Source organism: Anomaloglossus baeobatrachus, chromosome 11 (assembly GCF_048569485.1).
Source record: "Anomaloglossus baeobatrachus isolate aAnoBae1 chromosome 11, aAnoBae1.hap1, whole genome shotgun sequence".
Classification (NCBI taxonomy): Eukaryota; Metazoa; Chordata; class Amphibia; order Anura; family Aromobatidae; genus Anomaloglossus; species Anomaloglossus baeobatrachus.
This window is the reverse complement of record NC_134363.1, coordinates 59471237-59487997: the sequence shown is the minus strand read 5'-3', so window position 1 is coordinate 59487997 and position 16761 is coordinate 59471237. Positions and strand designations below refer to the sequence as shown.

The following is a 16761-nucleotide window of genomic DNA, read 5'->3' as shown; positions in this document are numbered from 1 at the left end:
TCCCACCTCATTGTCAACAGGAAAGTCCTTCCTTCCCCCATCCTGGGCGGTGGTCACGACAGACGCGAGTCTATCAGGGTGGGGAGCAGTTTTTCTCCATCACAGGGCTCAAGGTACGTGGACTCAGCAAGAGTCCACCCTTCAGATCAATGTTCTGGAAATCCGAGCAGTGTATCTTGCCCTACAAGCCTTCCAGCAGTGGCTGGAAGGCAAGCAGATCCGAATTCAGTCGGACAACTCCACAGCGGTGGCATACATCAACCACCAAGGAGGAACACGCAGTCGGCAAGCCTTCCAGGAAGTCCGGCGGATTCTGACGTGGGTGGAAGACACGGCATCCACCATATCCGCAGTTCACATCCCAGGCGTGGACAACTGGGAAGCAGACTTCCTCAGTCGCCAGGGTATGGACGCAGGGGAATGGTCTCTTCACCCGGACGTGTTTCAGGAGATCTGTCGCCGCTGGGGGATGCCGGACGTCGACCTAATGGCGTCTCGGCACAACAACAAGGTCCCGGTTTTCATGGCACGGTCTCACGATCACCGAGCTCTGGCGGCAGACGCCTTAGTTCAAGATTGGTCGCAGTTCCGGCTTCCTTATGTGTTCCCACCTCTGGCACTGTTGCCCAGAGTGCTACGCAAGATCAGGTCCGACTGCCGCCGCGCCATCCTCGTCGCTCCAGACTGGCCAAGGAGGTCGTGGTACCCGGATCTGTAGCACCTCGCGGTAGGCCAACCGTGGGCACTACCAGACCGACCAGACTTGCTGTCTCAAGGGCCGTTTTTCCATCTGAATTCTGCGGCCCTCAACCTGACTGTGTGGCCATTGAGTCCTGGATCCTAGCGTGTTCAGGATTATCTCAAGAGGTCATTGCCACCATGAGACAGGCTAGAAAACCAACCTCCGCCAAGATATACCACAGGACGTGGAAGATATTCTTATCTTGGTGCTCTGCTCAGGGAGTTTCTCCCTGACCATTTGCATTGCCTACTTTTCTTTCCTTCCTGCAATCCGGTTTGGAAAAAGGTTTGTCGCTCGGCTCCCTCAAGGGACAAGTCTCAGCGCTATCTGTATTTTTTCAGAAGCGCCTAGCACGACTTCCTCAGGTACGCACGTTCCTGCAAGGGGTTTGTCATATCGTCCCTCCTTACAAGCGGCCGTTAGAGCCCTGGGATCTGAACAGGGTTCTAATTGCTCTCCAGAAGCCGCCGTTCGAGCCTATGAGGGAGGTTTCCCTTTCTCGCCTTTCACAGAAAGTGGCTTTTCTAGTAGCGGTCACGTCTCTTCGGAGAGTGTCCGAGCTAGCAGCGCTGTCATGCAAATCTCCTTTCCTGGTGATTCACCAGGACAAGGTGGTTCTGCGCCCGATTCCGGAGTTTCTCCCTAAGGTGGTATCCCCCTTTCATCTCAATCAGGATATCTCCTTGCCTTCTTTGTGTCCTCATCCAGTTCATCAATGTGAAAAGGATTTGCATTTGTTGGATCTGGTGAGAGCGCTCAGAATCTACATTTCCCGCACGGCGCCCCTGCGCCGCTCGGATGCACTCTTTGTCCTTGTCGCTGGTCAGCGTAAAGGGTCGCAAGCTTCCAAATCCACCCTGGCTCGGTGGATCAAGGAACCAATTCTTGAAGCCTACCGTTCTGCTGGGCTTCCGGTTCCCTCAGGGCTGAAGGCCCATTCTACCAGAGCTGTGGGTGCGTCCTGGGCATTACGGCACCAGGCTACGGCTCAGCAGGTGTGCCAGGCGGCTACCTGGTCGAGTCTGCACACTTTTACCAAACATTATCAGGTGCATACCTACGCTTCGGCGGACGCCAGCCTAGGTAGACAAGTCCTTCAGGCGGCGGTTGCCCACCTGTAGGAAGGGCTGTTTTACGGTCCTATCACGAGGGGTTATTTTACCCACCCAGGGACTGCTTTTGGACGTCCCAATTGTCTGGGTCTCCCAATTAGGAGCGACAAAGAAGAAGGGAATTTTGTTTACTTACCGTAAATTCCTTTTCTTCTAGCTCCAATTGGGAGACCCAGCACCCGCCCTGTTTTCTTAGGGATTTTTGTTTTTTTCGGGTACACATGTTGTTCATGTTGAATGGTTTCGGTTCTCCGATGTTTCTTCGGATTGAATTTGTTCTTAAACCAGTTATTGGCTTTCCTCCTTCTTGCTTTTGCACTAAAACTGAGGAGCCCGTGATCCCACGGGGGGTGTATAGGCAGAAGGGGAGGGGCTTTACACTTTTAAGTGTAATACTTTGTGTGGCCTCCGGAGGCAGTAGCTATACACCCAAACAATTGTCTGGGTCTCCCAATTGGAGCTAGAAGAAAAGGAATTTACGGTAAGTAAACAAAATTCCCTTCTTTTGCATCCATCCATTTCAGCGTTTATTTGCCCATCGTGCTTCCACTTCCTCCGCATATAATTCATCTCCTCTTTATATACTCTTCTATATTAGACCTTCTTATAGTGCATCCTATATACAGCAGCCGGTGCTTCCGTTCTTTTCTATATGTATATGCCAGAAGTTATTTTTTTTTTACCTTTTTTAAAGTGGCAAAATTGAGATGTATCCATCACAATTCCCCATACATCCCCTTCTTCCATATCTGTAGTTCTCTGGGGCACCGGGCAGCATCACAGAGAGATGCCAGCTTTCCTTTTCCAACTTGAGGGCAGGCTTACGGAAAACTGGCAGCTTCGGGGCTCTGCAGGATGCCAGAATAGCGGACAGTAGCTTCAAAGAGCCAGGAATCAAGCGCTCTGCTTCCAGCCCCCGACTGGACACCCCAGAAAGGGTGAGCAGCTACGGTACCTATTTTTGCTTCTGTTGATCAGTAAAGTAAGAGCAGATACACATTTAAAGGGAATCTGTCTCCAGCTTTTTGCCACCTAATGTAGGGGCAGAGACCCTGATTCCACTGATGTCACTTATTGGGCTGTGTGCTGCTGTTTTGATAAAATCACAGTTTTATCAGCAGTAAATTATCATTAAATGACTAGTAAACCTGCTGTAATGTATTTGTCTATATTCTTGAGCTAGTTATAACCATTAACCATGCCCCCACCATTGATTGGCAGCTTTCTCCAAAAGCTGTCAATCAGTGGTGTGGGTGGGGTTATACAGAGCTCAGCATTCAGAGAACTGCAGCAGATAAAACTCTGATTTTATGAAAACTGCAGCAAGCAGCCCAGTAAGTGACACATCGCTGGAATCAGGGTCTCTGCCTCTACAGATGGGGTAGCAAAAATCTGATAACATTCCCTGTAAGGTTCTCTCTAGATGCATGTGCGATGTCTAGACAATGTTTTACAATCACTGTTTGGATCTTCATAAGCATCTTGTCTCATGCCGTGACCCGTTACCGATGGGAAGATACCGTCTGCAGGACTGCTGTAAGATTTTGGAAGGCACTAGCACGATGGTACCTTTTCTAGGCGTAAAACAAAAGCCATCACTCGGGTACTTGACTTGTTGCAGATTATTTTTTGGAAAGTTTTATTTTCAGTTGTAAGAAAACAAAATGCTGCATAATCCATGGTCGTCCTGGACTGGCCTCGTTCGCTCTGTCATTTCTGTAGATACTAACATTTTATGATGGTATGCAGTCATTTTACAACATGGTATGCCCAATGCTAACCAGTATAAAACTAAAATCGTAAAGTGCTAGTTATAAGCTCCCACTGTAGGTACTCCCAATGTCTGTGCCCTCCGTCCTTTTGCTGAAATAATAGTCCAGGAAGCTGAGATTGGGAGTTTGGTCGGATCCACACAGTTGGATGAAAACAATGTGCGCTGTAGACTTCCTTCACACACCCAAGAAGTGCCGGAGAGTCTCCACTGGAGCGGGGAAAGGCGAGAACCTATAGCAAAACATCCTTAATAATGATGGCGAGCGCACATGCCACCGCTCGTTACTCCATCGAGCATCTGAGTTTGAAATTGCTTGACTTTCCCATTGCCCATCACTAGTCCTTAATCCTGCACACGCAGCAATGCCAAATGTCTGTGGTGCACTCCCTTCGTCTGTGATTACCTAGATGAACGCCTAACCGATCCCTTCTGCTGTTGAATGACAGTTATCATTCATCCAGGAGACAGACAGACAGCTGAGGGTTCTGGTTGGGTATCAATCAACGAAGAGCATCCAGGACATCTCCCATGATGGGACCACACCTACTACCGGACACTCCCCCATGACAGGACCACCCCTCCAAACACTTCTCATCATGGAACCGACTCCCAAGCCCCCGTCCCCCGATGACGGGAGAGCCGCACAACCCAAAAACTCCAACCACCCCTAACTCACCCCCGGCACAGGGGCAGCCACACTTCCTGGGACGGGGGCGGCCGCACTCCCCCAAGCAATTCTTATAATAGAAACACCACTCCTGACACCCCCATGACGGAACGGCCACACAGCCCACCCCTCACCCTTTGACGGGAAATCTGCACTCCCTTTAACGGGATGCTCACATGCCTTCTGGACACCCTCCCCGGCACGGCGGCACACTCCCCTCCACAGTGCGGGACGGGGCGGCACCCTCCCCACCAAGGCATGGGACGGGGGTGGCATCCTCCCCTCCACGGCGGGACGGCGGAACTCTCCCCTCTACGGCGGGACGGCGGAACCCTCCCCTCTACGGCGCGGGATGGGGCGGCACCCTCCCCACCAAGGCATGGGACGGCGGCACCCTCCCCTATACTAAAATACTACAGACATCTGTCTCTAGTCTTGCTCTGTCTTTACCTGTTGAATTGTCATCCCTGTAAAAGTGGGCAGAACGGTTAAGAATTGATTATTTATGCCATAAAACTCAACATATTTAATATTGAAATTTTCCAGGTGCCAATATTTTTCACTGTTCACGTAACAGCTGTGTGGACCCCACCCCAAAAAAGTTTTCATCTCAGCTTCCAGGAAAGTCAAAATTATTTTAGTTTTTGTTTTTGTTTTTTTTTTAATATAAAGTTTAGTAAGTGAAGGTGAAACGTGTGAGTTGCTGTTCGGTGTTTTGTTACATGGCCCTTCTTTGTTCTGCTGTCCCAGAAGCCAGACATTTGGGAAATCCTTCAGAAGTGGAAAAGAAATCTAGAAGCGGTGGCAGTGAGCAGCAGTAAACCATTGCGCAGTCAGCTGGAAAAAAGCTTCCAAGCCTCAGTGGTAGGGACCCGGACGTAGCATAGACGTAGTGGCAGCGGAGCCAAGAAAGCTAAGCCTGCTCTATAGAGATGTGCCCTGTACTAGATCATGTGCCCTGTGTTATAGGCGTCCTGTGTGCCACAATTTTGTAGTAATACTTGTTGTGTTAATCTTTGAAAAAATGGATTCTGGGTTTTTTCACATGGTATGTAAGACTGAAAGAAAACAGATTCTTTCAGTCAAAAAGCTATAGACTAGTGATGGGCAGACACTGCCTGTAAAAGTCCAGATCCACATGGTTTCAAACATACCAGTGTCCCAAGCCCAGAATTCTCCGGGAATTCTGGCTAATGATCCGGGTCCAGCAACTCTGAAATAAAACTAAAATAAGAATAAAGCAAGCGCTTCATACTTAGTGAGGCTCCGGCACTGCTGTATCTGCTCCCGTGGCTACTCATTAACTTCCGGGGCCGCTCATTATCTTCATTGCATATTCACTGCTTTCCCCGCCCAATGGCGCCTGTGGTTGGTTGCAGTCAGATGCGCCCCCACGCTGAGTAACAGCGTGTCTGATGCTTCCAATCACAGACCCGGTCTGCAGGTCTATATCATACAGTAAAAATAAAGAAAAAATTGGGGTAGGGTCCCCCCCATATTATGATACCCAGCACAGATAAAGCATATAGCTACAGGCTGCAGCCCTCAGCCATGCGCTTATCTTGGCTGTGTATCAAAATAAGAGGAACTACATGTGGCTTTATTTTATTTTTATTTATTTAAATAAATTTAATTTAAAAAAAAAAAATCGTCCCTTCCCAATTTTGAAACCTAGCCATGATAAAGCCTGACAGCTGGGAGCTGGTATTCTCAGCCTGGGGAGACCTGTGCTTATTAGGGCCCTCCCAGCCTAAAGATAGCAGCCTGTCCTGGAACTTTATCCAGCTCTTCCCAATTGCTCTAGTGCGGTAGCCATTTGAATAATAAGTGGTTAACCCTAGAACGCACAACCATAGAAATCTACAATAGAAAACAAGTAACCTAGCAGGCCTCCGTGGCCCCAGGTATGCGTTCTAGGGTTAATAACAGCTCATAGCTGCCGGTAAGCCCTAGATTAGTAATGGGAGGCATTACTAATATGTAAGTGAAAAAAATAAACACCAAAAAAATCCTTTATTTGAAATAAAATACAAAAAAAACCCTTTCACCACTTTATTAACCCTAAAAACACCCCTGCAGGCCCAACGAAATCCACAAGACTCGAGGTCCCACAACTATTCCAGCTCTGCTACATCTCAAGCTTACTGCGCGCCCATAGAACAATGATCGCCTGCTGTGAGCTTCAGGCAGAGAATGAATGAGCCTTGCGATCAGCAGGGATGTCACTCAGGTTAGTTGCTGTCGCAGCGGGAGGTTCCTATGACTCTCCACCTTTGACCACAGGTAACTTGACTTCAGTGAAGTCAGTCACCTCGCGTCAGGTGGGGTCATGGAGTTTAAAGAAGTACCCTGAGGTCGGGTTACCTGCGGTCCCAGCCGGAGAATACCAGCCTTCAGCTGTCTGGCTTTATCATGGCTGGGTATCAAAATTGGGGGTTAACGCACTGTTTTTTTTAAAAATTATTTAAATAATAAAAACAAAAGAAAATGCATCTTATTTTGATACACAACCAAGATAAGCGCACAGCAAGGGGCTGCAGCCATATGCTTTATCTGTGCTGAGTATCATAATATGGGGGACCCTATGCCAAATATAGTGCATATGAATGAAGGTAATTAGCGGCCCTGGAAGTGAATGAGCAGCTGCGGGATCAGTTACAGCGGCAAGTATAACGCGCTTATCCTATCCCCCTATCCTTTCTACCACCATTTTTAATTGCCAGATTCTGGTCCCCATAGCGTTATAAGGGGACCGGCGTCTGGGATCAATTCCGGGCCAAAACATTTATTTTATTTTATTTTTATTTATTTTTATTTTTTTTAAATCTGGTTAGGTCCGCCAGTCCCGGATTGAATGCACATCTCCAGTAATCCAGGATATTTTCTAACCTACATAGAATACCAGAATTACTTTCTGGGTATTGTAGTCCACCTGCCCCATTTATCTCTTTGGCTGAACACCTTCTATATGTCACTCTAACCTATTATTCCCCCAAGAAGAAAGAAATACTCCTATCCTCCCGGCAGTATGAATCACAATGGGGTGAAGACTTATTGATGGGGTTTCTTACCTGCTCTATTAGCTTACTGCTCTTGCTCATTTTTCTACTATGCACATGCACGCTCATTTTGGTGGACAGTGCATATGTTCTGTATGGGGGGTGAGGAGAACAAAAGTGCTGGTGGATACCCCTAAGACAGGAATTTATCATCTGTCGGGAGGTCGTGTACACATAAGACCGCCTTTTTTGCCACGTTATTGGCGCCTCTAGGCTATTTTGAGCGGATTAACAATTGTGCAGCCAGTGCTTACTAATTGCATGCAACGACTGCTCCTATAGTGATGGTCCAAAAAGTGCCGAAACCTCTAAGTATGTGATAGTGTGTGTATATAGCTTATAGCATGCCATATACTGTACTCGTACACCCCGTTGTTTATTTTCCCCGGTGTCTGCGCCTTCATTTTGGCATCGTTGTATAAGTGCGAGTAAATGATTTCTTTTCTTGCCCCTCATCAATCTCTTAGAATACGGAGCCCCGTATGGCTCGTGTTAATCCCACTCCGACACGGCGAATATTCAGCCTCCCGGATGCAGACTCTCCACCAGACGCCAAGAAAGAGTGAGTATCGTGAGTGCCGATCACCAACCGCGTCCATGGTGGTCACCATCATCACCCACCAGTGTTCTAATCCACAATGCACCTAACCCGATCGTTCTGTGTCTGTCTTTCTCCACTAATCACCCACAAACCATATCATTGTATCACGATGTACTAACTCCTAGTTATTGGAGTACCAAAGTCTCGCCTGTACGCTTTTCGTAACGGTTAGAAAACAAAAAAATTCTTTACTTCGATCATCTCAATAGAGACTTAGAAGGTGGACTACAGATGAAACTTGACATGGTTCCCACCACACAATCGCACACAAACACTTTGTCCAGCATGACTGCCACTTCCTCCACCTCGTCCTCCGGCTCCAGTACTGACCCCAAAGACAAGCGAAGGTAAGACACTGCACCTGCATGTCCTTCTCCAAAAATACCTTCTCTGGTTTCCTCGGGCACTCTTGTGCTTGAGAGAACCCTGAAACGTTGTGTAATTGCCCTCTGTTAAATTAATTCGAAAATCAATGTCTGTGTGCCGAGCTCTCACCCAAAAAACCCATGGGACCCTGCCCATAATGTAGAAGACAAGCCCTCACTGGAACTAGAATAAAACTGATTGCAGTCTTCTTATCATCAGGTCGTATCAAACGCCAGTCCGGGATGAGGAATCCGAATCTCAGAGGAAAGCTCGGTCTCGGCTCATGAGACAGTCGCGGCGGTCTACTCAGGTGAAAGCCTAAACTTCTCTTACTTGGCAAACTTTTGTGAGCCTGGTCTTCCATTCTCACTGGCTCTTTAGGGTATGTCTGCACGCTGCATCTTTTTTCCTGTAGTCACAGAAACGCAGCTTGTGGCTAAAAAACGCATGACGAGAAACAAAATATAATAGGATAATTGAGAGTTGGAGTAGATAAAAAAACATATAGAATAGATATAAAGAAATAACAGAAAAGCTTGATAGAGCAATAGTTAGCTTGGGCAGCTGTTTTTTTGTTTGTTTGTTTTTTAATTATTTTTTCGTTAAAACAAAAAAAAAAAAAAAAAAAAAGACATGGGGCCCCCCACCATTTTTCATTTCCTGCACAGGAACAGCTCAACCCTCAGCTGTCTGCTGTACCTTGGCTGGTTATGAAAAATAGAGGGTCTGATATTAGAGTGGGAAGAGCCATGTTTATTTGGCCCTTTTCAGCCTAACACAATAGCCTGCAGGCGCCCCGGATGGGGCGCATTCATTAGATGTGCCAATTCTGGCGCTGGACCCGGCTCTTCCCATTGCCCTAGTGCGGTTGCAATTGGGGTAATAAGGATTTCATGACAGCCCACAGCTGCCACTAAGCCCTAGATTAGTAATGGGAGGCATCTTTGAGACCTCCCCCCCATCACTAATCTGTAAGTGAAATTTAATAAACACAAACATCCAAAAAATCCTTTATTTGAAATAAGACAATGAAGCAGCCTCTTCCACCACTATCAACCCCCAAAACACCCCTGCAGGTCTGACGTAATCCACTCGAGGTACCATGACGCTTTCAGCACTGATACATCTGAAACTCACAGCAAACGCCATAAAACATGACTGTCCTCTGTGAGGTTCAGGCAACGACTGAAGTGAGCCGCACAATCATGCGGCTCATTCTCTGCCTCAACGTCCCAGTGGGCAGATATGTTCTATGGCGCTTGCTGTGAGCTTCAGATGTAGCAGTGCTGGAATTGTCATGGGACCTCCTGTGGATTTCGTCAGACCTGCAGTAGTGTTTTGGGGGTTAATAAAATGGTGAAAGAGGGTGTTTTGTTTTTTTTTTGTCTTATTTCAAATAAGGGATATTTTGGGCATTTGTGTTTATTTACTTTCACTTACAGATTAGTGATGGGAGTGTCTCATAGACTCCTCCCATTACTACTCTAGATCTTAGTGGCAGGTGAAGGCTGCCATTAACTCCTTATTACCCCGATTTCCACCACACCAGGGCAATCAGGAAGAGCCAGAAAAAGTGCTGGGATTGTCTCATCTAATGGATGCTGCAATTCCAGGTGGCTGCAGGCTGATCTTTTTAGGCTGGGGGTGCCCAATAACCATTGGTATTCCCAGCCTGAGAATACCAGCTCCCAGCTGTTGAGCTTTATCTGTTCTGGGTATCCTAATATGAGGAGATCCTACACCAATTTTTTTTAAATTTATTTTAGTGTGTGATATACACACTCTGGTGCCTGTGTTTAGAAGTATCAGACACACTATCACTCAGCGTGGGGGCTTGTCTGACTGCAACCAATCACAGACACCAGTGGGTAGGTAAGGCAGGGAATATCCATGAGCCTAATGAGCGGCCCGGGAAGAAGAATGAGAAGTCACGCTTGCTCCTACCCCTTTTACCCCAGTTTTTGATCCCTATAGACTTTATATGGCATCTGGCCAGATACCAGGGATCAATCTAATAGTTTGCTTTATTTTGTCAGGGTGTCACTCTCACTGATCTAAAGGAAGCTGAGAAGACGCTAGGGAAGTCTGTAGACATTCAGTCCACGGAGCAAAAAGATGATCCGGAGCGAGTGGACAAGGACCAGACTACAGAAAATCAGGTCAGTTCTCACATCAAAAGCTTTTACTTTCTTTCTAGGTTTTTATTGCAGCTTGGGACTTTAAAAGGACTGTACCATATAGATGACCCATCCTCAGCATGTCAGATCAGTACAGAGGAGGGGAGCTGCAGTACCCAGAAAAGGCCACTATACAGCGCTGTGCTGTTATTATACCTGACAGCCAATGGATATTGCGCCTTGGCTTCGGACTCCCATCGATCTGATATCGATGTCTTATGTGAAAAATACGTCATCGGGATCATATCGTAGACCCACTTTATTTTACTTATTATTTATTGTATTATGTAAAACATTTCCATTTTTGCAGCGTAATAGTCATAGGCATACGTCGTAATGGAGTAACGCAATGGTCTTGCCACATGTCAGGAAATAATAGTACAGAGAATTTCCACCAAAAAAACAAAGCAAAAAGCATTAACTTCTTCCCGATATCCCCTGTACATGTAGGTTGCATTTTGGCTGCCGGTATATGGAGTGGGCTCAGAGGCTGAGCCTGCCTCTAACAGCAGAGAGCGGAGCTGAACACCACTCGCTGCTGACCGCAATCTCTGACAGTGGCATTTACAGCATACAGCCTGGGGGGACACGGTGAGCCATGTCCCCATTTGGGGTACCCATGGGTTTCTATGGGAGCATGGGTCTGCTGAAGACCCCCTGTGCCTGCCATGATGGTGCTGTATGGAAACCCAGCCTCGGACTACACTTTAAAAGTGGACAGTGATTTTTACTATATACTAAAATAGAGTTGTATATAGTACAAGCGATTTGGATCAAGTCCCCTAAGTGGACTAAAAAAAAAAAAATAGATTAAAATTGAAAATATCCCCTTTCCCCGCATTTAAAAATATATTAGAAAAAAATAGATATTAAAAAAAAACACATATTTGGAAGTCCGATTTATCAACACATATAAAACTAATAAAATCGAAGGAGGAAAAAAAGCAATGAAATGCCAGCATTGTGGGCTTTTACTTGCCTCAGCTCTGCAAAAAAAATGCAATAGGAAGCAATCAAACGGTTTGTATCTATTTTAGAATGGTTTCAAACAGAACATCTTAAGGAGCAAAAATTGAGCCTTCGCACAGCTCCATCCGCTGGAAAAGGAAACATGTCTCAGAAAATGCCGACATATAGTAAAAAAAAAATAAATCAATAAATTTTGATTTTTAGTTTTATTTTTAAAAAAAAATCTAAACATTTTCCCACTACTAAAATAATTATTATTAAAAAATAATGCACTTGTGTAGTATTTTTATAGTGTCATTTTTAGCACACAGTGAACGCCGTAAAAACATTGTGTGATTTTATTTTTTATTTTTTTTCTGTAATTTGGAATGGCACCATACAGTGTACTTGAAAATGGGTAAAATCCAACTTGTCCCATGAAACAAAACAAGCTCTCGTACATCTGTTGTCTGTGTTTAGAAAGTCTTCTTCCTCCTTTCAATGATTCAGTAAAAAGTTGCAATGGGAGCCGTGATTTACTCTCCGGGCCGTGCTCATCCAGCACGTGCGCATCCAGCTCCGCACAACCCTCCATTGTCTATTGATGCTCTGGATATAATCGTCGTCCTTGTTACCAATCTCGTAGGTCCGCTTCTCTCAGGCGCCACATTTCTGTACGTCATACAGATCTCAGTTTATAACTAAACAAGACCTTCAGATGAGCTTGGAAAAAGTGAATGTGTAGAAAATTCAGGAGAAAATGTTTTATTCTCTCTTTTGTGCTTTTGCAAACAGGATCAAGTCCGAAGATCCCGGTTAGCACTGAACACTGAAACTGTCGCACCTGTAAATACTGTGAATTCTCCGACAAAGAAAGGTACTTTATTATTGTGTGTGTGTGTGTGTGTGTGTGTGTGTGTGTGTGTGTGTGTACCGTATTTTTTCGGACTATAAGACGCACCTGACCATAAGACGCACCCTGGTTTTAGAGGAGGAAAATAGGAAAATAAATTTTTAACCAAAAAATGTGGTCATGACACACTGTTATGGGGCGAGGCTCTGCTGCTGACACTGTTATGGGGGTAATGTCCCCAAATTCTCTACTAAGGTACCCCATTCTGGTAATGATCCTCCTGCCTTGTATATGATCCTACTCATATACCCCCATCCATCCTGCTCATATACCCCCATCCATCCTGCTCATATACTCCCATCCATCCTGCTCATATACCCCCATCCATCCTGCTCACATACCCCCATCCATCCTGCTCATATACCCCCATCCATCCTGCTCATATACCCCCATCCATCCTGCTCATATACCCCCATCCATCCTGCTCATATACCCCCATCCATCCTGCTCATATACCCCCATCCATCCTGCTCATATACCCCCATCCATCCTGCTCATATACCCCCATCCATCCTGCTCATATACCCCCATCCATCCTGCTCATATACCCCCATCCATCCTGCTCATATACCCCCATCCATCCTGCTCATATACCCCCATCCTGCTATATACCTCCACCCTGCTCATATACCTCCATCCTGCTCATATACCCCCATCCTGCTCATATACCCCCATCCATCCTGCTCATATACCCCCATCCATCCTGCTCATATACCCCCATCCATCCTGCTCATATACCCCCATCCATCCTGCTCATATACCCCCATCCATCCTGCTCATATACCCCCATCCATCCTGCTCATATACCCCCATCCATCCTGCTCATATACCCCCATCCATCCTGCTCATATACCCCCATCCATCCTGCTCATATACCCCCATCCATCCTGCTCATATACCCCCATCCATCCTGCTCATATACCCCCATCCATCCTGCTCATATACCCCCATCCATCCTGCTCATATACCCCCATCCATCCTGCTCATATACCCCCATCCATCCTGCTCATATACCCCCATCCATCCTGCTCATATACCCCCATCCATCCTGCTCATATACCCCCATCCATCCTGCTCATATACCCCCATCCATCCTGCTCATATACCCCCATCCATCCTGCTCATATACCCCCATCCATCCTGCTCATATACCCCCATCCATCCTGCTCATATACCCCCATCCTGCTATATACCTCCACCCTGCTCATATACCTCCATCCTGCTCATATACCCCCATCCTGCACATATACTCCCATCCATCCTGCTCATATACCCCCATCCATCCTGCTCATATACCCCCATCCATCCTGCTCATATACCCCCATCCATCCTGCTCATATACCCCCATCCATCCTGCTCATATACCCCCATCCATCCTGCTCATATACCCCCATCCATCCTGCTCATATACCCCCATCCATCCTGCTCATATACCCCCATCCATCCTGCTCATATACCCCCATCCTGCTCATATACCCCCATCCTGCTCATATACCTCCACCCTGCTCATATACCCCCATCCTGCTCATATACCCCCATCCTGCTCATATACCCCCATCCTGCTCATATACCCCCATCCATCCTGCTTATACCCCCATCCATCCTGCTCATATACCCCCATCCATCCTGCTCATATACCCCCATCCATCCTGCTCATATACCCCCATCCATCCTGCTCATATACCCCCATCCATCCTGCTCATATACCCCCATCCATCCTGCTCATATACCCCCATCCATCCTGCTCATATACCCCCATCCATCCTGCTCATATACCCCCATCCATCCTGCTCATATACCCCCATCCATCCTGCTCATATACCCCCATCCATCCTGCTCATATACCCCCATCCATCCTGCTCATATACCCCCATCCATCCTGCTCATATACCCCCATCCATCCTGCTCATATACCCCCATCCATCCTGCTCATATACCTCCACCCTGCTCATATACCTCCACCCTGCTATATACCTCCACCCTGCTCATATACCTCCATCCTGCTCATATACCCCCATCCTGCTCATATACCCCCATCCTGCTCATATACCCCCATCCATCCTGCTCATATACCCCCATCCATCCTGCTCATATACCCCCATCTATCCTGCTCATATACCCCCATCCATCCTGCTCATATACCCCCATCCATCCTGCTCATATACCCCCATCCATCCTGCTCATATACCCCCATCCATCCTGCTCATATACCCCCATCCATCCTGCTCATATACCCCCATCCATCCTGCTCATATACCCCCATCCATCCTGCTCATATACCCCCATCCATCCTGCTCATATACCCCCATCCATCCTGCTCATATACCCCCATCCATCCTGCTCATATACCCCCATCCATCCTGCTCATATACCCCCATCCATCCTGCTCATATACCCCCATCCATCCTGCTCATATACCCCCATCCATCCTGCTCATATACCCCCATCCATCCTGCTCATATACCCCCATCCATCCTGCTCATATACCCCCATCCATCCTGCTCATATACCCCCATCCATCCTGCTCATATACCCCCATCCATCCTGCTCATATACCCCCATCCATCCTGCTCATATACCCCCATCCATCCTGCTCATATACCCCCATCCATCCTGCTCATATACCCCCATCCATCCTGCTCATATACCCCCATCCATCCTGCTCATATACCCCCATCCATCCTGCTCATATACCCCCATCCATCCTGCTCATATACCCCCATCCATCCTGCTCATATACCCCCATCCATCCTGCTCATATACCCCCATCCATCCTGCTCATATACCCCCATCCATCCTGCTCATATACCCCCATCCATCCTGCTCATATACCTCCATCCTGCTATATACCTCCACCCTGCTCATATACCTCCATCCTGCTCATATACCCCCATCCTGCTCATATACCCCCATCCATCCTGCTCATATACCCCCATCCATCCTGCTCATAATATACCCCCATCCTGCTCATAATATACCCCCATCCTGGTATATGGCCTGTATCCTGTGGCACAGAAAAAAAAAATAAACGTTTATACTCGCCTTTCCTCACTCCCTGCAGCACCGATCATCTTCCTCTCTGCCTCAGCAGCAGCGCCGCTGAGTGGAGCTTTCATCGTGTGTGGAGCCGTCCCCCTACAGCATCGCAATGTCTTCCTGTCTGTGCCGGTCAGCTGATCTGTGTGGACACTAGCCGTGCGCACAGCGATGACGTCATCGCTGTGCTCACCGCTCTCAACACAGATCAGCTGGCCGGCACAGACAGGAAGACATCGCGATGCTGTAGGGGGACGGCTCCACACACGGTGACGGGTGAGTGTACGGATTCACTGCACCCCGTGCTGATAATGATGCACGGGGGCAATGAATACAGCCGCACATGATGACTCCAGGCTGTAGTTGCCAGGGGGGATCATGAGGGCTGGCTGTTAATTATGCGCGGGCATCCCCGCCCATCACCCCCACCCACCTGTCAGCGCTGAGAGATGTTGGGCGTGCATATCTAATGAGCGGGCCCACGTGGTCACGGTAGGCGTTGCTGCAGCCTGCTCGAGCCCCCGATGACCCGCTCCACCGCAGCACCCTCATTCCCCGCAGCCACATTCAGACCATAAGACGCACCCCCCCACTTTCCCCCAACATTTGGGGGGAAAAAAGTGCATCTTATGGTCCGAAAAATATGGTATATATGTGTGTGTGTGTGTGTGTGTGTGTGTGTATGTATGTATGTATGTATGTATGTATATATGTGTATGTATATATGTGTATATATATATATTATATTATATTATATTATATTATACACTGTATATATGTATGAATATTATAATATAATTATAATATTGTGTGTGTGTGTATATATAATATATTAATATATGTATTGTGAAAAGACAGTCTTACAAATCAGAGCTCCGGTCACCGGCAAATATCATCTGTTGCTTCAGCGGAAACTTGGGGTGTGCTTGTCACTTATTAAAACTGTAGTCATAAGTTCAGGTGGGGTGCAGAGATGAAGAGGCAGAAGCCGCATTAGCTGAGCTCTGAGGCCCTTTGTTTCTAGACTTTCTTCTGGATGTGGACATTAAAGGGAATTAGTCACCAGACCAGATTTTGGCCTAAACTTTAAACTAGCACCTTAAGCAGTGCCTGTGCTGCATTGCTGCATACAAAGAAGGTTCATGTTTACCCACTGACCCCCTTTGTAGACCCCACAAATACCTTGTATAAAGTCTCCTGCCCTGTAATGTAAATTGCCCGGTCTGGTCTGATGTGTGTCCTAATCTGCGCTTCATTTCGTCCTCCTCCTGTGCTGATTGACGTCTCGGATGCCATCTACGTTGGCAGGCAAAATCTCATGCTTCCTCAGACATGTTCCTGCCTCACGAAAGCGCACTTCAGGCAG

General features: G+C 47.2%; 1 protein-coding gene across 7 annotated transcripts in view; it reads left to right on the top strand.

The window, feature by feature from the left end:
* Positions 1–16761, top strand: part of PPP1R12C (protein phosphatase 1 regulatory subunit 12C) — a 173873-nt gene that overhangs the window by 113663 nt on the left and 43449 nt on the right. For 2 of the 7 annotated variants that reach the window (XM_075327845.1, XM_075327844.1), the window contains exons 10-16: positions 2610–2792; positions 5046–5159; positions 7822–7916; positions 8165–8302; positions 8541–8631; positions 10358–10480; positions 12242–12323. In XM_075327845.1, coding sequence (XP_075183960.1) covers positions 2610–2792; positions 5046–5159; positions 7822–7916; positions 8165–8302; positions 8541–8631; positions 10358–10480; positions 12242–12323 — 826 coding nt within the window. The remainder of the gene's footprint in view (positions 1–2609; positions 2793–5045; positions 5160–7821; positions 7917–8164; positions 8303–8540; positions 8632–10357; positions 10481–12241; positions 12324–16761) is intronic. The other 5 variants (XM_075327847.1, XM_075327846.1, XM_075327848.1 and 2 more) reach the window with 4 other exon arrangements.